Raw genomic sequence first — 22,104 nt, forward strand, 5'->3', positions numbered from 1 at the left:
AAACCCGTCGCTACCAAGAGCAGGCGGTACAGCGCTGGGGACAGAGCTTTCATTAGCTCTGAGGTGCAGCGTCTCCTGAAGGAGGGCATCATCGAGGGGAGCAACAGCCCCTGGCGTGCCCAGGTCGTGGTCGTTAAGACCGGCGATAAAAATCGCCTGGTCATCGACTACAGCCAGACCATAAACAGATACACCCAGCTGGACGCATACCCCCTTCCCCGCATATCTGACATGGTCAATCAGATTGCACAATACCGCGTATTCTCGACCATCGACCTTAAGTCGGCCTACCACCAACTCCCTATCCACCCCGAGGACCGCCAGTACACCGCCTTCGAGGCGAATGGGCGCCTATACCACTTCCTTAGGGTCCCCTTCGGTGTCACCAACGGGGTCTCGGTCTTCCAAAGGGAGATGGACCGGATGGTTGACCAGAACGGACTGCAGGCCACATTCCCCTACCTAGATAACGTCACCATCTGCGGCCGCGACCGGCAGGACCACGACGTGAATCTGGAGAAATTCCTCCGTACGGCCCAACGGCTGAACCTCACCTACAATAAGGAGAAATGCGTGTTTAACACAGCGCGCCTTGCCATCCTTGGCTGTGTAGTAGAGAACGGAGTCATCGGCCCCGACCCCGAAAGAATGCGCCCCCTCATGGAGCTACCCCTCCCCCACTGTCCAAAAGCACTTAGGAGAACCCTGGGGCTTTTCGCCTACTATGCCCAATGGGTACCCAATTATGCGGACAAAGCCAGACCCCTCCTGAAAACCACATCCTTCCCCCTCACGGAAGAGGCGTGCGCGGCCTTCTCCCTCATTAAGGGAGACATAGCCAAGGCCACAATGCACGCAGTGGATGAGTCAATCCCCTTCCAAGTGGAGAGCGATGCATCCGACTTCGCCCTAGCCGCTACCCTTAACCAGGAGGGTAGGCCGGTAGCCTTCTTCTCAAGGACCCTACAGGGCCCCGAGACCCGACACTCGTCGGTCGAGAAGGAAGCCCAGGCAATTGTGGAGGCAGTACGGCGCTGGAGGCACTACTTGGCAGGCAAACGATTTACCCTCCTCACCGACCAACGCTCGGTTGCCTTCATGTTTAATAACAAGCTGAGGGGCAAGATCAAGAACGACAAAATCTTGAGGTGGAGAATCGAGCTTTCCACCTATGATTATGAGATCTTGTACCGGCCCGGTAAACTGAACGACCCCCCTGATGCTCTTTCACGCATTACATGCGCCAGCGCGCAAAGTGATAGACTTCAGACCCTCCACAATGACCTCTGCCACCCCGGAGTCACCAGACTCTACCATTTCATTAAGGCCCGCAACCTGCCATACTCCATCGAGGAGGTCAGGACCATGACCAGGAACTGCCAGATCTGTGCTGAGTGCAAACCGCACTTCTATAAGCCGGACAGAGCAAGCCTGATCAAGGCCACCCGCCCCTTCGAGCGTCTGAGCATCGACTTCAAGGGGCCCCTACCGTCATCCGACCGTAATGTGTACTTCCTCAACATCGTTGATGAGTACTCCCGTTTCCCCTTTGCCTTCCCCTGCCCAGACATGACCAGTAACACGGTCATTAAATGCCTGAACAAACTCTTCGCCTTGTTCGGGTTCCCGAACTATATACATAGTGACCGGGGCGCCTCCTTCATGAGCGAGGAACTCCGTCAGTTCCTATTGGAGAGGGGTATTGCAGCAAGCAGGACCACCAGCTACAACCCCCGAGGGAACGGCCAGGTGGAAAGAGAGAACGCGACGGTATGGAAGGCCACCCTCTTAGCCTTAAAGTCTAAGGGCCTCCCAACCTCCCGCTGGCAAGAGGTCCTCCCGATTGCGCTGCACTCCATCCGGTCACTACTTTGCACTGCCATTAACACCACCCCCCATGCCCGAATGTTTGTCTTCCCCAGGAAGTCGACTACGGGAACCACCCTACCAACCTGGCTGACCTCTCCGGGACCCGTCTTGCTGCGAAAGCACGTGAGGGCCCATAAAACGGACCCCCTGGTCGAGAAGGTGAACCTCCTGCACGCCAACCCCCAGTACGCCTATGTGGCTTACCCAGACGGACGGGAGGACACTGTCTCCTTACGAGACCTCGCACCCTCACCCCCCCCTCCCAACCCCCCGAGTCCAGCCGAGGTAGACGGCATGCCGGAACCCCACGAGCCTTTGCCGACTACGCAGACACCAGCTTTAACACCGGATAATGTAACACCGCCGCTGCGACGATCGGAGAGGCTAACGAAGCCTCCGGACAGACTGACATACCAGAGCTGGTAATACACTTCACCCCGCCGGACTCTAATCTAAACAAGGGGTGAATGTGGTAAACCACTGTTATAGTTATCACTGTATATTGTTCTCACTGTTCTCACTGTCACATCACTACACGAGGTCGCCTCTTGTCGCACTGTTATACCTGGGCTGACCACCTCCGACTCCGCCCATTACCTGCCCAGGTATAAAGGTAGCTGACTGGCTAGTATTCCTCCCTGTTGGATCGGATCACCCACGAGGGTGGGCTCTGTTATTTAGCCAATAAAAACCTTCAGTTACGTTCTTAACTCGTCGCCTTTTATTGGACTAATTGATAGGCATATCATTCATTACATGAGACTGTCTTGCATGTGCCTTTGCCTATCCTAGTGATGTTACGCAGTGCTAACCCAGTGGCTGCAGCATGGCTGGTGGAAACCTGCTGACTTTCAGTGGGGGACACTGCAGATGGCCTTGCAGGGTGACCTCGAGGAGCTGGTGGCTGGGTGTGTGGAATCGAGTGCCATTGTTGTTTTTTCTTCTTCTCTTTCTCCTTCTCCTCCTCCTCCCCTTCCTCCACTCTCCTCTCCCTCTTCTTGGTCAACCACTGGCTGGGCAGGCTGAATTTCTTGGGTGTGTGAAATGAGGAAGGCACAAGGTGGTGAGGGGAGGGTGAGAAAGCAAGAGCTGGATGCTTACACCATGTGCAGCTTGTAAATCAGAAGATATTGTGGGATGTGAGAAGGAGGATAATGTGTGAGGATACCAGCATCTTGTATCCTTTCAGCCTCGCTGCTGGCCAAGGGGCCAGCCATGCCCCTGCTAAGAATGGCCAGCACCGTCTCCTCCAACGGGGTGAAGTGAGGCTAGGAATCTGAGGTGTGCCTCGTGTTTGGTACAGATAGGTGAGTGATGGCGGGGGGTCGTGAAATGAGCAGTGTGTGAGGCTAGTCATGCAGTTGGTAGGAGACAGCTTTTGAAGACGCATTCACTGACCTTGACCTCTGGTCTGAGGTCATGAAGCTTCTTTGGGCACTGGAGCCAGGTCGTGGGGGCAACACTGCTGGCAGTGATGGCCTCAGTGATCTGGTCCCACATTGTTCTTTCTTGGGTAGAGGACTTCTCTTGCCATGTTGACCCCCTGCACAAAGCTGGAGTGCTGCGTGCGAGACCCTGGGTACCCCTTCCCTGGCTTGCTGAACCATTTGTGTTAGTGTTGAAGCACTTTTACCATTTTTTTATGTGAGGGAGGCAGTTCAGCTTTAAGAGTTGAAGACTGCCATTTGGGGAATTATTTTTAGTTTTTTTTTCAGAAGGCAGTTGAGATCTAAAGGCTAAAGACTGCCTATTTTACAATGATTTTAATTTTTTTCATTTTAGAAGGCAGTTTCCTTTAAGGGATCGAAACAGCTTTCTAAAATAACAGCCTTGCTTTAAGACAATGCTGCTCTTGCTTCAGGGACACTACGGCCACGCTATGTTGGGCCTCCTGCTGAGACTAAAGCCGGAAAAAGAGTGTTGCACTCCAGGTTTTGTGCTGCACTAATTTAAATTAGCAGGCAGTCCCAAAATACCGGTGCTGCCTGCGTTATTATTGCGGGCAGCCGTTAACTGCGGCCTGCGGTGGCACCGGCAGTTTTCCGGCCTACTCCAATTTCTAGGCCTTTATTTTTCTTTGTCATTCAGTAGTTCTCTCTTTCTGATATGTAATTTCAAGGTCGTAGGGAATTCAGTTAGCTGTCTTTCTTGATTAATTTTCTTGCCCAACCCTTCACTTAATTTCATGTGCATTTTTTAAGTGTGGTAGAGTGAGAGATGAATTTTGTGGTTATCATTGTCTGTGCTGGAGGAATGTGGACTTGGACCTTGGCCACCCAAAATGAGTATCAACCACTCCTAGCTGTGACATAGCCAATAGGTAAAGTGAAATTTGTTAAGAAGTGCCCAGTCAAAAATGGGATAGGGAGCAAGGCTTTGGACATGAGGCAGGACTTAATCGCGGAGTTACTTAGGGTGGGGAGCACAAATCTTCCAGTGGGAAAGCAGCATAAGACTTTGGCCAGGTCAAGATATATAGGACACAAAGGGTAGGCCCAGCAGGGGAGGGGGCAAGGTGAGAAACCCAGGACTCAAGGAAGGAGAACAAGCAAAGAACTTGGGGAGGGGGAGAAGCACAGGACTTCAGGATACAAGAATCACAGAGCTTGAAGGGATGCAGGAGAGAAGCGCAGGGCTCAAGGTGGAGTGAAAAGCACAAGAGTTGAGGCAGATGGGGAGAGAGACAAGAGCAGAACTGAGTCAGGTAAAAGTTAAAGGCAGAATACCATACTGGACCGTTGCAACTGACTTAAGCCACAGTATAAAGCACAGGCCATAGAAACATAGAAACATAGAAGATAGGAGCAGGAGTAGGCTCCTGCTTCTCGAGCCTGCTCCGTCATTCAATGCGATCATGGCTTATCATCCAAATTCAGTACCCTGTCCCTGCTTTCTCCCCATATTCCTTGATCCCTTTAGCCTTAAGAAATATATCTAACTCCTTCTTGAATATATTTAATGAATTGGCCTCAACTGTCTTCTGTGGTAGAGAATTCCACAGGTTCACCACTCTCTGGGTGAAGAAATTCCTCCTCATCTCAGTCCTAAATGGCTTACCCCTTATCCTTAGACTGTGACCCCCTGGTTCTGGACTCCCCTGCCATTGGGAACAGCCTTCCTGCATCTAGTCTGTCTAGTCCTATTAGAATTTTATACGTTTCAATGAGATCCCCTCTCATTCTTCTAAACTCTAGCGAATATAAGCCTAATCGACCCAATCTCTCTTCCTACGTCATTCCTGCCATCCCAGGTATCAGTCTGGTGAATCTTCGCTGCACTCCCTCCATGGCAAGAACATCCATCCTCAGATAAGGCGACCAAAACTGCACACAATACTCAAGGTGTGGTGTCATCAAGGCCCTGTACAACTGCAGCAAGACATCCTTGCTCCTGTACTCGAATCCTCTCGCTATGAAGGCCAGCATACCATTTGCCTTCTTAACTGCCTGGTACACCTGCATGCTTACCTTCAGCGACTGGTGCACAAGGACACCCAGGTCTCGTTGCATTTCCCCTTTTCCCAATCTATTGCCGTTCAGATAATAATCTGCCTTCCTGTTTTTGCCACCAAAGTGGATAACCTCGCATTTATCCACATTATACTGCATCTGCCATGCATCTGCCCAATCGCCCAACCTGTCCAAATTATACTGGAGTTTCTCGGCATCCTCCTCACAGCACACACGCCCACCCAGCTTTGTGTCGTCTGCAAACTTGGAGATATTACATCTAGTTCCCTCGTCTAGATCATTCATATATATTGTGAATAACTGGGGTCCTAGCACCGATCCCTGCAGTAACCCACTAGTCACTGCCTTCCACTCGGAAAAAGACCCGTTTATTCCAACTCTTTGCTTCCTGCCTGCCAACCAGTTTTCTGTCCAAGTCAGCACCTTACCCCCAATCCCATGTGCTTTAACTTTGCACTTATGCGGGACCTTATCAAAAGCCTTCTGAAAGTCCAAATACACCACATCCACTGGTTCTCCCTTATCTATTCTACCAGTTACATCCTCAAAAAATTCCAGTAGATTAGTCAAGCATGATTTACCTTTTGTAAATCCATGGTGACTTTGTCCGATCCTGTCACTGTTTTCCAAGTGCTCTGCTATTACATCTTTTATAATGGACTCTAGCATTTTCCCCACTACCGATGTCAGGCTTACCGGTCTGTAATTCCCCATTTTTTCTCTACCACCTTTTTTAAATAGTAGGGTTACATTAGCTACCCTCCAATCCATGGGAACTGTTCCAGAGTCGAGAGAATTTTGGAAGATGACCAGCAATGCATCTATTATTTCTGGGGCCACTTCCTTAAGTACCCTAGGATGTAGATTATCAGGCCCTGTGGATTTATCGGCCTTCAATCCCGTCAAGTTCCCTAACACCATTTCCCTACAAATACTGATTTCATTCAGTTCCTCCCTCTCATCAGACCATATGTTCCCCGACATCTCTGGGAGTTTATTTGTGTCCTCTTTTGTGAAGACAGAACCAAAGTATGTATTTAATTGGTCTGCCATGTCTTTGTTCCCCATTATAAATTCCCCTGATTCTGACTGCAAGGGACCTACCAATCTTTTTCTCTTCACATATCTATAGAAGCTTTTACAGTCAGTTTTTATGTTCCCTGCAAGCTTACTCTCATATTCTATTTTCCCCCTCTTAATTAAGCCCTTTTCCCTCCTTTGCTGAATCTTAAACTGCTCCCAATCCTCAGGTTTGCTGCTTTTTGTGGCCAATTTATATGTCCTCTTCTTGGATCTTATGCTATCCCTAATTTCCCTGGTTAACCAATGTTGAGTCACCTTTTTTGTTTTATTTTTATGCCAAAGAGGGATGAACAAATTCTGTAGTTCATCCATGCAATCTTTAAATGTTTGCCATTGCCTATTCACCGTCAACCCTTTAAGTAACATTCCCCAATCCATCCTAGCCAACTCGCGCCTCATACCATCGTAGTTTCCTTTATTTAAATTCAGTACCCAAGTCTCTGAATCAACTACTTCACTCTCCATCTTAATGAAGAATTCGATCATATTATGATCGCTTCTCCCCAAGGGGCCTCACACAACAAGATTGCTAATTAATCCTTTCTCATTACATAATACCCAGTCTAGGATGGCCTGATCTCTAGTTGGTTCCTCGACATATTGGTCCAGGAAACCATCCTGTATACACTCTAGGAATTCCTCTTCCACAGTATTGTTACTAATTTTCGTTAGACCAATCTATATGTAGATTAAAGTCACCCATGATAACTGCTGTGCCCTTATTGCACGTATCTCTAATTTCCCATTTAATGTCATCCCCAACCTCAGCATTACTGTTTGGGGGTCTGTATACAACTCCCACTACCGTTTTCTGCCCCTTGGTATTTCTCAGCTCTACCCATACAGATTCCACATCATCAGAGCTAATATCCTTCCTTACTATTGTGTTAATCTCCTCTTTAACCAGCAATGCTACCCCACCACCTTTTCCTTTTTGCCTGTCCTTCCTGATTATTGAATACCTCTGGATGTTGAATTCCCAGCCTTGGTCACCCTGGAACCATGTCTCCGTAATCCCATATGTAGCAAGAGAGCATTTGAAGACCAGGACTTCAAACCCAGCCGCAAGCTCATGGTCTACAGAGCAGTAGTCAGTAGTGATACCCGCCCTCCTGTATGCTGCAAAAACATGGAGCATGTACAGCGGGCACCTCAAAGCACTGGAGAGATACCACCAACGCTGCCTTCACAAGATCCTGCAAATCCATTGGCAGGATAGGTGCACCAACGTCAGTTTTCTCGCTCAGGCCAACAGCCCCAGCATCGAAGCTTTGACCACACTCGATCAGCTCCGATGGACAGGCCACATCGCCCGCATGCTCAATACGAGACTCCCAAAACAAGCGCTCTACTCAGAGCTCCGACATGGGAAGAGAACCCCAGGTGGGCAGAGGAAGTGCTTCAAGGGCACCCTCAAAGCCTCCTTGAAAAAGTGCAACATCCCCACCGACACCTGGAATCCCTGGCCCAAGACCGCACAAAGTGGAGGAGAAGCATCCGGGAAGGCGCCGAACACCTCGAGTCTCTTCGCCGGGAGCAAGCGGAAGCCAAGCGCAAACAGTGGAAACAGCTCGTCAACCCAAGCACCCAACCCACCCGCCCCTTCAACCACCATCTGCCGTACCTGTGACAGAGACTGTAGGTCCCACATTGGACTCATCAGTCACCTGAGAACTCATTTTTTGCGTGGAAGCAAGTCGTCCTCGGTTCCGAGGGACTGCCTAAGAAGAGAAGAAGAATGTAGCATAAAGTTTTCCCAATTCTCTACCAACACTTTCAGAAGGGCACCAGGGTGATATTTTCCAAATTAGTATTTCCTCTGGCACATCTGGTAATGTTGCCAATTTTATGCCAATTTCCATCCAAATAGGACAATATTGTGCTGTGATTTTGTGTCCATGCAAACTAGTTTGAAACTAGACATCCGTGTTTCACAGCTGTTCTTGCAGAGCTGGCCAGGAGAAAGGACGTTTAACTGATCAATCTGAACTGGATTTCAACGTGGGGTTCAGAGGTGATAGGACAATATTCTACAACTCAGTACCTGGTTCAGTTATTTTTTGCCTAGTCAACAAAACAATTCAAATCTCACCCCCTGCTGTGTTTTCATTATCCCCTCTGACCTTCCCCTCTCTGACCCCGAACGATCAGTCCTCAGCAAAGGCCTGAGCTTCATCCCCTTACGCCCCCATCTGAATGAATTCCGAGCTCGGCACGATACTGAGCTCTTCTTCCATCGCCTTCGTCTCTGTGCCCACTTCTCTGGCCAGGAGCCTTCCCCCCGCATGGCTGATCCTTTCTCCCGCTTTCTAAATTCTCATTCTACTTGGACCCCTCACTCTGGCCTCTTACCCTCTCTCGATCTTTTCATTGCTAACTGCCGATGTGACATCGGCCATCTCCATTTCTCTGCTCCCCTTTCTCACTCCAACCTACATCCCTCTAAACTTGAAGCACACTGTTCTCTCTGATCCAACCTAACATTATCATTAAACCTGCTGAAAAGGGTGGTGCTGTTGTTGTTTGGCGAACTGACCTCTACCGTGCGGAAGCTGAACGCCAACTTTCCGACACCACCTCCTACCTCCACCTGGACCATGACCCCACTACCGAACATCAAACCACCATTTCCAAGACTGTCACTAACCTCATCTCCTCTGGAGATCTTCCCTCCATGGCCACCAACCTTATAGTCCCCCAACCCCGCACAGCCCACTGCTACCTCCTTCCCAAGATCCACAAACAGGACTGCCCTGGTAGACCCGTTGTTTCAGCCTGTTCTTGCCCCACAGAACTTATCTCTTCTTATCTCAACTCTATTTTTTCTCCCCTTGTCCAGTCTCTCCCCACCTACATTCGCGACTCTTCCGACGCCCTCCGTCACTTTTCAGCTTCCAGTTTCCTGGCCCCAACCGTCTACTTTTCACTATGGACGTCCAATCCCTCTACACCTCCATCCCCCACCAGGACGGCCTTCGGGCGCTACGTTTCTTCCTTGAACAGAGGCCCGAACAGAGGCCCAACCAGTCCCCATCCACCACCACCCTCCTCTGCCTGGCTGAACTTGTTCTCACATTGAACAACTTCTCCTTTGACTCCACTCACTTCCTCCAAATTAAAGGTGTTGCTATGGGAACCCGCATGGGCCCTAGCTATGCCTGCCTGTTCATGGGATATGTGGAACACTCTTTGTTCCCTCAGGTCCCCTTCCTCACCTCTTTTTCCGGTACATCGATGACTGTATTTGGTGCCGTTTCCTGCTCTCGCCCTGAACTAGATAAGTTCATTCACTTTACTTTCAATTTCCACCCTTCCCTCACCTTCACATAGTCCATCTCTGACTCTTCCCTTCCCTTCCTTGACTTCTCCGTCTCCATTTCTGGCGATCGGCTTACGACAGACATCCACTACAAGCCCACCGACTCCCACAGCTACCTGGACTACACTTCCTCCCACCCCGCTTCCTGTAAGGACTCTATTCCATTCTACCAGTTTCTCCGTCTCCGTGACGATGCCACCTTCCACACCAGTGCTTCCAACATGTTTTCCTTTTTCCTCAACCGAGGATTCCCCTCTACTGTGGTTGACACGGCCCTTGACCGTGTCCGTTCTATTTCCCGCACTTCTGCTCTCACCCCTTCCCCTCCCTCCCAGAACCACAATAGGGTTCCCCTTGTCCTCACCTTTCACCCCACCAGCCTCCACATTCAACGGATCATCCTCTGCCATTTCCGCCACCTCCAACGTGATCCCACCACCAAACACATCTTCCCCTCACCTCCCCTTTCAGCATTCCGAAGGGACCGCTCCCTCCACGACACCCTGGTCCACTCCTCAATCACCCCCGACAGCCCTTCTCCTTCACCTGGCACCTTCCCGTGCAAGCGCAGGAGATGCAACACATGCCCTTTTACCTCCTCCCTTCCCACTGTCCAGGGCCCCAAACACCCCTTCCAGGTGAAACAGCAATTTACTTGTACTTCTTGCAATTTAGTATACTGTATTCGCTGCTCACGATGCGGTCTCCTCTACATTGGGGAGACCAAACGCAGATTGGGCGACCGCTTTCCGCAACACCTCCGTTCAGTCCGTAAGGGTGACCCTGAGCTTCCGGTCGCCTGTCACTTTAATTCTCCGCTTCACTCCCACTCTGATCTCTCTGTCCTCGGCCTATTACATTGTTCCAATGAAGCTCAACGTAAGCTCGAGGAACAGCACCTCATCTTTCGATTAGGCACTTTACAGCCTTCTGGACGCAATATCGAGTTCAACAATTTCAGATAATAATCCCTGCCCCCATTTTTCATGCAGTATGATTTTGCCATTCCCATTTGCAACATTTTCACAGTATGTTCTTTCAATTCCTTCCTCCCCTCCTAAACCCCAACACCCCCCCCCCCGTCTCTGCACCTGCTTAATATCTGTTACATTTCCAGCTTTTTCCAGTTCTGATGAAGGGTTCCAGACCTGAAACGTTAACTCTGTTTCTCTCTCCATGGATGTTGCCTGACCTGCTGAGTATTTCCAGCATTTTCTGTTGTTAATTCAAATTTGCATACTTTCTGCTGCATTTTTTGCATTTATAAACACACTGATAATGGATAGCTTTCTGTAATTGCTGTACTGCATGAATTGAAATAATTCTCCAAAGTATTATTGATCAATAAAGGTGTTTCATAATAGAAAAGGATGTGAAATAAATAGATACAATGTGGACAGATTTTAGTAAGCTGAAATAATGGCCCAGAATTTGCTGTGAAAATAATGGCGAGTTTAATGTGCACAATATTATTAGTGTGTAAATCGTCCAGCAATGTGTAGCGAAGAAGAGATACCCCGTGAGTTGCGAATCGCTACAAATTGCTGGACAATTTGCGCCGCACTGCCGTTATCCTCGTGAAAACGGCAGCTTACCATCAACCACCCCGTGAGTTTCAAGAAATTGTTGCATTTGTGCATTAATTGTGAATTAAACTCACAGAAAGTTAGGGCTGGTACTTAACAGCGTAATTTAAAATTTAACATTTTTTCTTTTGTTTTCCGTGCTGTCTCTTTTTTCTCTCTCTCTCTCTTAATCCAATCTTTCCCTTTATTTCTCTTTCTGGACCTATTTTGACGGTAATTCACTCTATTTCCTTCTTTGTCGTTCTTCTGTTTCTTTCTTTATCCTTTAGTCTCATTGGTTAAGGAGATCGACTGCTGCTTCCATCATTCACCAAGGTCCCAGATGCCCTGTTGACCTCGCCACGCCGTTATCAGCTCGCACTTCCAGCAATTTTCTGTGCAAAAATTTTTCGAGCTGAAGGGTGAGTGAAAGGGAGTGATTTTCATTTAGAAGTCGGGAAGGAGGCGGGACTACAACTTTCAGGGTTGTAGTCCTGCCTCCATCGAGATGCGGCCAATCCACGCGATTTTAACTTGATTGACCTTGTTGAGCCCGCTGGGCGGGCTCAGCAGGCCAATTAAGGGCCACCCAGCAACAGGTGACGTCACAGACTGAAATTTCATCTGTCAAGACATTTTGACAGATGAAATATCAATGTTTCACAGCTGTTTGAAGCTGTCAAACACTGACAGTCTTACTTCTAACTTGAGTCCTTCTACACAGACTCAGTTAGAAATCTCACCGGCATAGAAAGCTGCAGGCTGTCACTTTTGACAGATCACAGCCATTCTGCTTTCTGTGCCGGTTAGATGATGGACTCCTGAAACCTAAAGGAAGGAAGGCTGTAAAGGTAAGTACAGGTAATTTAAACTTCTTTACACATTTTAGACACACCAAACACACTTACCTTTGCACTCATGCACACATCACTCACCTGAACACCGACATCTCGACCCCTCCAAGTCCTTCAACCCAACGGCCCGACTCCTCTAACTTGGCGTGGTTTGGAGCCATCGGGAATCCCGCACTTCAAGCTTTAAAATAGGGATTAGGCTAAAAACTGCCTGTTAACTACCTGTTAACACGCAGTTAATTGGCACTAATCCCTTCCCGCCTCGGGTAGGCGGGTCCCAGTGCGGGGTGGGTACCCGCCTCCTTTGAAACTTACAGGGAGGCGGGTTGGGGGCGGAATGGTGTCGGGGCCCCGAATTCAGGACTTTAACCCCCCGCACGCCTCCAATCCCGACTCCACGGGTCAATGAAAATCGACCCCAAAAAATCTAATGGGGCATGCCACGAGATGCTCCATTCCAGCAGATTCTGGGCCATTATAAATAAGCACTTTGAGGAATGATGACATATTTCATCATTTACATGTATTAGTAATTCTAGGACTTGTAGAAATAGTGAGTCTGACCTGGATTAAAAAAAAAAATTAGTGCAAAAGTCTAAAGTGTAATTTGCACGTGTTTTATATAAGTATAATCCAGAAATCTGTCTGGCTCTTAGTTTAATTTCTCAAACATCACAGTTTTTGAAGGGACACTTTTTGTTTTGTTATGAAATTGATCCGATTTTGAAAAGTTAGTATTATAATTGTTTTTCTTAAGACATGTTTGTAATATAGATTATTTGGTATTCAGTGAATTATTTAAAAGTGTCCAGGCAGTTTATTTTATGCTTCTTCTGATGTTTTGCCTTCAGTTAAGTAAGTTAAGATTAATGACGCAAGCCTTAGAGATCAACAACAGAAACAACTCATGGCTTGTACAAGATGCTAATCTTTCCTTAACAGCATTTTTCAAGCTGATTATATGTAAACAAGGTTAAATGATTTATTTAATTATAAAATTAAAGAAAATAATAAAGAATACGAATGATAACTTAAACACTTAAAGCAGTTGACAAGTTTTGTTCTAAGAAATGAAAAAAAATGTTGTTAGAATATTTCAGCCTGATTAAAATCTGAAATTGTTAAAACATTGTTAAAATTAACTTGTATCTCTTTAATGACCTTAAATAACTCATTCAGAGCTAATTTGAGGTTATAGGAACTATGCACTCATGGAATGTATGATGTGGTTTACCTGATTTTTCACTTTCATGACAGACTATTGACTCTTGAGAGAACTACTGCAATTTACAGTCGTTGTCATTATATACTGTACATTTTGTCTTATTTCTAGGTCACCTATTCTGATATAATTAATGTAAAAGGAACTTCAATTGGATTAGCAAAGGAGATTGCAGGGGACCAGCAAATGCTACTTGAAATGGATGAACATTCTCTGCAACGAACCTCAGTGCTGGCCACATGGACTCCAACAGACAAGTAAAATACAATTATTATGTGTGTTACATTTCAGAGAGGTTCTCACATGAAACTCTTTACAAATGGCTTGTGAATCTTAGCAAAACCAGTGCAGACTGTATTAGATGCCTTGCTTAGGCTGCAGTTTTAAAGGCTTTTAGCTTTGCATTTCATTTCCCTGTACATAGACTTGAGGAAATCCATTTCACCACAATCCCTAATGACTGTGTTGTCATCATAACTTACAAGCTTCTACTCTAGCTGCCTCAGTATACTGATTTAAATCGCTGTAATTACTCATCCAGGTACTATTTAGGCTCCAATTGGTCTGGTGCCAGCCATTATGGTTTAAGTGAAACTCACCTATTTTTACTCCTCTGTGTCAATTGTGCTTTTATAACTAGCAACAAACTGCAATGGACACACTTTACTCATTCTCTCCAATCTTTATTGAGGTTAAAACAAGCTTTAATTATTAGCTTTTGTAACTACTGAGGTCTCTGAAAGGTTTGCAGGACACGGAAGACAGCCTTTATATGGGATCACCTACAGTTTGTAAATGGATAGCACTCTCAAATAAATAGTTCAGGATAGGCTCATAGGGAAAAGAATGCTTATGAGCTTAGAAAGTGGCATCTGAGTGACCCTCAGCGCACCATTTGTCCTTAGCAGGATTTAGATGTAGTTACTTAATAAGGTTTTAGGTTGTCATGCAATCTTCACATAGAATCAAACTGCTTTTTTGGCATTGTTAAATTATAGTTGAACAGACCACACACATAACAGTGTTTTGCTTCTTGTCAGCAGTATAAATGAATGATGAATTGTCCACGATAGTAAGATTGACTAGCCTAAATTGTCTCTAAGTTGATTACCAAATTTTCGCAAATTTACTTCATGAAAGCATAATTACAAGGCTAAGTATATATTTTTATAAATTCAAGGAAGTTATATAGCATGTTGTACTGTTCAACTGGAACAAAACTTGGGATATAGCACTTCTGTCCTAGTATCTGTCAGGAATTACTTCTGTTTGTTCGGATACTGATTTGCTGCCCACATAAGTAAAACCTTTGACAGCAGATGTTCAAACAGTATATTTGTAACTTCTGCATGTGGTATATGCAGATTAACTTCACAATGGTCTCGACATTGCTCTCACTGCTAATCTTAGTGAAAATGCAAATTTAAGCTAATAGTGGTGCAATATTGTGAGATGGTGTGATATCATTGCTGAGTCAAAATCCTGGAATTCCCTACCTAACAGCACTGTGGGAGTACCTTTACCACATGGACTGCAGCTGTTCAACAAGAAGGTTCACCACCACCTTTTCAAGGGCAACTAGGGATGGGCAATAAATGCTGGCCTTGCTAGAGATGCCCACATCCCAAGAGTAAAAAAAAGAAATTGACAACAGGCAATTTTACAGCATTTATTGCTCATTTAAGCACCCATACCCCTCCAAAAAGTAGGGTTGCCAACCTTCCTAAATAGTCTGGAATTCTCCCGCTATTGACGATGAATCTCCCAGGTGTTGCTGCTGGCAACACGGTAGAAAATGTGGAAGTAGAGTTTGCGGTATCCACACGTGGGACTTCTCACGTGACAATTTCAATTTCAGATGCCAAACCCTTCCTGCCCCCTGAGTCATGGAGGAGAACTCACTGCAATCAGCGGGGTGGAGTGGCAACGTTCCCACTGAGCTGCGCAGCCATGCAGCGTTCTGGAGGACCTGCGCAGGCTTTTTTTTGGAAGAAAATTCGAATGGGCCGCGCAGCCAATTAAAGGGACTGCGCACAATAAAATATGAGTGAACATTGCGGAGCAGTCAATATTGGGGTAACGACATTGGTGGCATGAGTGGGGTTGCTATGTTTGGATGAAGTCCAAAACTGGACAAGAGGCAAGATGGATTTAAAAAATATATTAAGCCACAAATAAAGAACTAGTTAACACATATTTTAAAAGCAGGCATAAACCGAGTACCTAAATGCTCAATATGGCAGGCAGCGTGCATGCGTTCATTCCACGCCAGAAGTACGCTACCCGCCATATTGGTAAAGGCTCCTGCATAGATGTTCAGGCCCTGCACCTGAAACAGGAATTAAGCCCTTTGCATATGCACATAGGGGTCCTAACACCTGTTTGAGGTCTTTACAAAATTCTTTTGCGACCGACTGCAGCATGAACTGTGCAGTCAGTATTCTTAGGTGCTCGGCAGCTAAACCGGCGCTTCTTAATGGGACTGTTGGAGGCTGCCTCCAGAAAGATAAGTTTTAATTGTTTTACTTGCCTTATTGTGGAGCCGGGAGGAGCAAGAATGCTCCACTGAGTTCCACATTAAATTCGCAGTCCGCTGCCAGTCACCGCTCGCCCTCATCCCGATTGCCTCCCTCTTTCTCCCGGACTCTACTTCCAACCTCGGCCGGCATCTGAGCCAGCTGTTCTTGGTGTCCCTGGGAATGGCAAATTTTCTCTGGGGCTGCCATTAGTGCCTGCAGCTCGCCAGAAATAAACAAATGAGGCTGGTGGACTAATTTCCAGTGGCCATACCACCGGCTTCAGGCGCGATTCCATTTCTAAGTCTATGGGGGAAAAATTCAGTTGTTTGCGCCTCCCGTTAGCGCCTCAAGAGGGCGCTAATGGGGCGCAAAATAACTAGCACCAGGCGCGGTGATGTTTGCGCCGCTCGCAAAATTAACTAGACATTTTGCAGCGGCGCTAAACACTACCGCCACGATCTCCTGTGCCAGCAGATTGTGACGTCAGTCGAGTGCGCAATGCCCCGTTAGCGCCCCGGACCGGATAGTGAGTGGCGCCCCCTGCCTTACCGCCTGCCGCTAGCAACGACAGGTTGAGGGGAGCATTATACTGTCAGAAAGGGACTAGGGGAGCGCTATTTAAAGGCGACCGCTTCCTGCCTTTTTTTGTCGGTGACATTTTTGCACCACGCATTCTGAGAGAGAGAGAGAGAGAGACTTCTGGAGAGATTCAACGCTGTGTGAAGAAGTTTTGAGTACTGAGCAGCACTTTGCAGCTTTACTTTGATTTGCCCTTCCTTGCTTCGCCAGCGCTGTGAGTTAGCGCCTCGTTCCTCGGCCTTTGCGCCTTAAGACAGGTGTGAAGCGCCTGATTTAGCGCTCCAATCACCTCCAGGGGCGATAAAAGCCAAGTTTGCTGTTGGAGGCGATAATCAGCGCCAGGCGCTAAACTTTGCGCACGGCCGATAATGGCGCCCCAACGGGGCGATACTGAATTTTTACCCCTATATTTCTTAACAAAGATGTGTTGTACAAATAGAATACAAAAAACACTAGATTGCACTACTTCATTTTAATTTCCATTTAAAGCACTTGATAAAACTTAGAATCTTCAACAAGTATTTGTTTAGCTTAAATGAGCTTCATTTGAAATAAAATTCGGTTGACATGACACCTTTGTATTTCAATAACTACAAATATCAATTGTGCTACTCCATGCATGCCTTTGTACATGATGCCCGCTGATATGTGTTAACTAGAAGAGGAGGCATCTGAGTTTTTGGAATCTCTTCATTGTAGTTGTGTGTAACCATTCTCCAAGTGAGTTAATGTGACCATACAGAGGTAGTCTGATTCATCTGTTGAAAACCCAAATTATATTTATTTTTCCTATATTTTTATATTAAAAATCTATCAATTCCAAAGTAAAGATTTATTTAAAATTAACAACACAACATTTCAAATGTGAAAATACAAATTTTCTATGCAAGCATTCCTTGGAAACCCCAGAAGTGTGCAATTCATTGTTGAGGCAGGGTGAGGGGCAAGGAGTAGAACAGCATTTGGAAGGAGTTTGTACTATTATAAATTTGCTGCCTATAGCCTTGACTACAGTCAATAAGCTCAGGTTCAAAGTTCCTATTTGTTATTCAGCAATTTTGTTTAAAAAATAGTTAAAACTTTAGTTTTCCCAATAATAGAGTATCTGCTGCAATGAGCAAAAAGATTTCAGTATTTAAATTATAAACAAAAATAACAAATTCCCAAAAGGCAAATATAAATTAATTTTATTATAGATTAATCCTTGTGTTCATTATGGAAGCTAAAAAGCTGGAAATGTACCAAATAATGTGTTACAATTCGATATTTTGGGGTGACATGCCCCCAGAAAACAAATATTGTGGCTTCAGCATTTTGACCCTCTTCAAACTTTCATATCATGGGAAGAAAAACAGAAATACATGAGTGAACAATGTTGGTTATGCCTTCAACTTAAGTTAAAGCCTGTGTTCCACTGCGCTTTCTGTGTGATTACTTTTTTTCACACAATGTAGGTTTATATTCAGAGCCCTTTGTGAGTTGTTAGCTTTTTTTTAAAGCTATTGGTCAGATTTTTTTGATATAATGGCATGCATATGTCTCCCTGTGTGTCTGTGCCCCACGCTCACTTTCTGTGTACTTCTTTCTCTCCCTCAAATTGTGTGAACATGCCCTATTTTTGTCTCACCATCTGAATGAAAACATCAGCAGAAGTAATTTTTACTCAATGTATTCCTTCATTTTATACGGGAAAATTTATCAAAATTCGGATTCATATTTTTCAAAATAAAATACTTACCTGCTGGAACGCAGCGTGTTTTCTGGGGTCTCACTGCTTTTTAAAAGTTCACAAGCCTGTCTGAAGTAGTGGCCTCATTGTTTCAATGGAGCCACACAGGGTGCTCCATGTTAGTGACATCAAAGAGCAGGAAGGAAATCCTGTGCTGCATCAACCCAAGAAAATACCTGAGGCAAAGCTTTATACATCATTTCTTCCTGTGGAAATTTTACACTGATGTCTGGACTCCTGTCCTTTTATGCAGATGTGTGTATACAGAACAAGGCATTATTTACTAAATCAGAATACATTTTCTCAACCTTTTAACCCCTGGATCAGATACTCCAGGGGTATATTTTTCTCGCTGTGTAAAGTTAAAAAGACATTCTTTTACTAAATTGTCATAAACTGATTGGAGTTTAATAAAATAATTTTTCTTCAACTTTACACACAGTAGAGAATGCATCATCAGATCTTTTGTGCTTGTATCAATCAGAAGGATAAATTTCATGTGACATCTATCTTTGTTATACCTGTTTTGGGGTGTGCCTTATGTACAGAACATAGTATACCTTTTCAAAAATGACACTTTTGTACAAAATTGTTTGCCAAAAAGCACTAAAGAATACTCTTCTAAATTTATGTACAATTATGTAATGATGTATTTGTGTTGTGAAATGTACCCACAAGAATTGTTTTCTGTTATTACTTTGGATTTTTCTTCCAGAGATCAAGGATATAAGACAATCCACCACATTTGCACTGCTGAGCCTAGTCATGTATTACCCATTGATTTGCAGCTGGCTTCAAGGCTGTACTATACTCCAAGCAGATTAGGACGTGGCAGTAGTAAACTTCCAGAGTCAGTCCAGCAGGAGGCATCAGATATCTGCTCAGATGATGATTTTTCTTCTTTGGAACAACAGAAGCTAGCAAGGTAACAACAATTAGTATTAGTTTTAAATATGATGGCCCTGATAATCCACCATGGATACATCTTGATGTAAGTGCAGAGATGCGCTGCTGAACACTTCCGCTGGTGAATGTGGTGACTTTCCGGGGTCAGATGGAAGTTCCATAATGGTGAGCACCTGCACAACTAGGGGCCCATTCTAGGGTTCCCATATGCTAAAGAGACTCGAAAGTCCGGTTTAAAAATGCTTAGCCCTGGGGAGATGGATGCTGGGTTCCTTCCCCTCACCTGCCGGGAACAATTATTTGTTATCCTCTTGGCACTCCTTATTGGGAGAGCAGCTTTAAAAAAGAACCTTTGGGGTCCAGGTCATGATCCCAGCCTGGAGCTCTAGGTGGTCCCTACAACCACTGGCTGTTGAGGAGGTATGTCTGATCTAACCATATACTGAAATGTGTGGGAACTGCTGACTTAGCGAGTCCCCAACCTAGGCCCTGCCCACTCCTATGCTGATAACTATGTTTGGTGCATGCAGATGTGCAACTTCCAACAGGCAATGTGGAATTCCTAATGTAAGGTCAGGATCTGGCATATCTGGGTCTAAGCCTCGTTTCTGGCCATTCTAGCAAACTCCTGCTGCTGCTGATGTTACAGTGGGAGTACATCTCTCCTCCCCTCACTTGCATCTTCCCGTCCTCTCCGCCCACTCCGCCCCTCCCCCCCCTCCCACCCCCGTATCTCTTCTCCTCCTGTGCAACTCAGACAGTGTGCAACATTTTGGGGCTTTCAGGTATATGGCCTGGAAGGAATTTTATATTAATTCACATTAAGATATTTCTAAAAGAAGGGTTAGATTCAGTTTACAAAGAATTAACACCCAGGGAATAAGCATGAGTAGTGCACTGGGATGGGGGGGTGGGGTGGTGGCGTGGTGGTGGTAGGGGGGACTGGTGATCTGGTGATGTTTGAAATTAGGAGTGCAACCTTCAAAACACCAAGAATGGCTGAAGATTGCAGCAGCAGGCTAGGGGATCATCAGTTTTGTAGGAAAGTGTTTGACACAGTGAGTTGACTGTCAGATAGCTGTAATCGCTGGTTCTCCCATATGCTTACGGAGGGAGTCAGAGCATGCAGGAAGGTCCTCTTCCCTTCCGATGGGCGGAAGAGATCTCCCCAGGAGACCAATGCAGCCTGGTTGCACATTGTACAGGAGGGCACAAGCAGGGATGTGATCAGGAGGACCTGAGTGCAGTGGCGCAAACCTTTCAATGATCTCAGTAGATCACGAAACGTTAGTACAAAGCCACACTCACCTTCATCCTCCTGTGCCTCTCATCACATTTCCATCACTCTGCCTTCCCTACCCTACTCCTGCACATCCTTACTCACACCAACTTACCTTGCACCTCCACCCATCTCTCTCTCTCTATCTACATTATCACGTCCCCATCACACTAGCCACCTCTCACACTCATCCTCATCCTAGTGCAATTATACCAACTAACAACACATAAGGGTAGCCACTTGGGTGTTTTATCCAATGTTCATGTACAGTTTCTGTTAATGTGGTGTCAAACATTGAAACCTTTATTTTCACCACTTTGCGTTCTTGGACAGATTTGTGTGCACCTTTGTAAGTGGCTTAGTGAGTTGCAGTGAATGGTGAGACATAACAGTACCCCCCGCAATGGTGGTGAGTGTGAAATGAATGGCTTGGACATTATAGGGATGCTTTATGGTGTTGGTGTGGGGTGGTGACAACCTGGTGCATCATTTGGCGGCCAGGGTGTACAGCATCAAGTGAAGTAAATCTGGCCATGGCGAGGCCATCCCTGGTCTCCCGGGCAGCAATGTGGGCGGGTGCTGATGCCCTGTGTCCTATGCAGCATCAGGTGATTGCGGAGAAGGTTGGTGGTGTTGTTGGTGCTGCTGGTGTGCCTGGTGATGCTGGTGTTGGGGCGGATCATGGTTGTATTCTGAGGACCAAGGTGAAACAGTATAAAGGGCACCCATGTTGATGTAATAAATGTCATGTGAAGTAGAGATGACAGAAGCATTCTGTCAATGGTGAGAGAGTTCTTCAAATGAGGTGATACTGGATGGAGAGTGGAAAGTGGAAAGCCTGCAGAATCTATGCTGGAAATGGACTGAGATACAGCTTGTGGCTGAAGAAAGTGATGATCTGTCAGGTGGGAGCTTTTAGATTTGAAGCTGTCAAATAATCAGCTGGAGCAATGGCCTCAGGTTGACAGCAGTGGTCCCCGAACAAGGTGGTTCCCATGGCCATAAAGCTAAAGTGAAAAGGCAAGTTAGAAAAGCCTGTTAATGATCTGTTAACTAGATGTTAATGAGATTAATTGGGTCACCCACCAATGCCTGTCGGGTGTGCTCAGCAATGACAGACCCAACATTGGGAAAGGCGCATGTTGGCGGGTTGAGAGCGGTGTGTAGCACCTGATTTAGCGTTCCAATCACCTCCAGGGGCGATAATTAGTGGCAGGTACTAAACTTTGCGCCCGGCCCATAATTGCACCCCAGTCGGGGCGATACCGAATTTCTCCCCCCTATTGTTTAAGTCGAGTAAGGTGACACACGGAAGTGTGGTGTGTTCTTTATTTTATATAATTTTGCGAAGACTGATTGAACTAAATGAATCTGAATCTCACCAAGTGTTAACTCAATCCATCATACATAGAATTACATAGAATATACAGCACAGAAACAGGCCATTCGGCCTAACAAGTCCATGCTGGCGTTTATGCTCCACTCGAGCCTCCTCCCATCCATCCTTATCTAACTCTATCAGCACAACCCTCTATTCCCTTCTCCCTCACATGCTTATCTAGCTCCACGTAAATGCTGAGGGTGTGCTGCACTGTCGGTGAAGCCTTCTTTCGGATGAGACGTAAAACTGAGGCTCCGTCTGCCTCTCTCAGGTGGACGTAAAAGATCCCATGGCACTATTTCGAAGAAGATCATGGGAATAATCCCCAG

The 22,104-nt window shown here is 46.0% G+C and overlaps 1 protein-coding gene across 2 annotated transcripts in view; it reads left to right on the plus strand.

Moving 5' to 3' along the window:
- ttc6 (tetratricopeptide repeat domain 6) overlaps nucleotides 1–22,104 on the plus strand; it is a 649,897-nt gene that overhangs the window by 159,569 nt on the left and 468,224 nt on the right. For both annotated transcript variants that reach the window (XM_086003340.1, XM_086003341.1), the window contains exons 5-6: nucleotides 13,494–13,639; nucleotides 18,925–19,134. In XM_086003340.1, coding sequence (XP_085859466.1) covers nucleotides 13,494–13,639; nucleotides 18,925–19,134 — 356 coding nt within the window. The remainder of the gene's footprint in view (nucleotides 1–13,493; nucleotides 13,640–18,924; nucleotides 19,135–22,104) is intronic.

This window comes from Somniosus microcephalus, chromosome 12 (genome assembly GCF_052327205.1).
Source record: "Somniosus microcephalus isolate GS21.2 chromosome 12, FLI_Smic_1.0, whole genome shotgun sequence".
Classification (NCBI taxonomy): domain Eukaryota; kingdom Metazoa; phylum Chordata; class Chondrichthyes; order Squaliformes; family Somniosidae; genus Somniosus; species Somniosus microcephalus.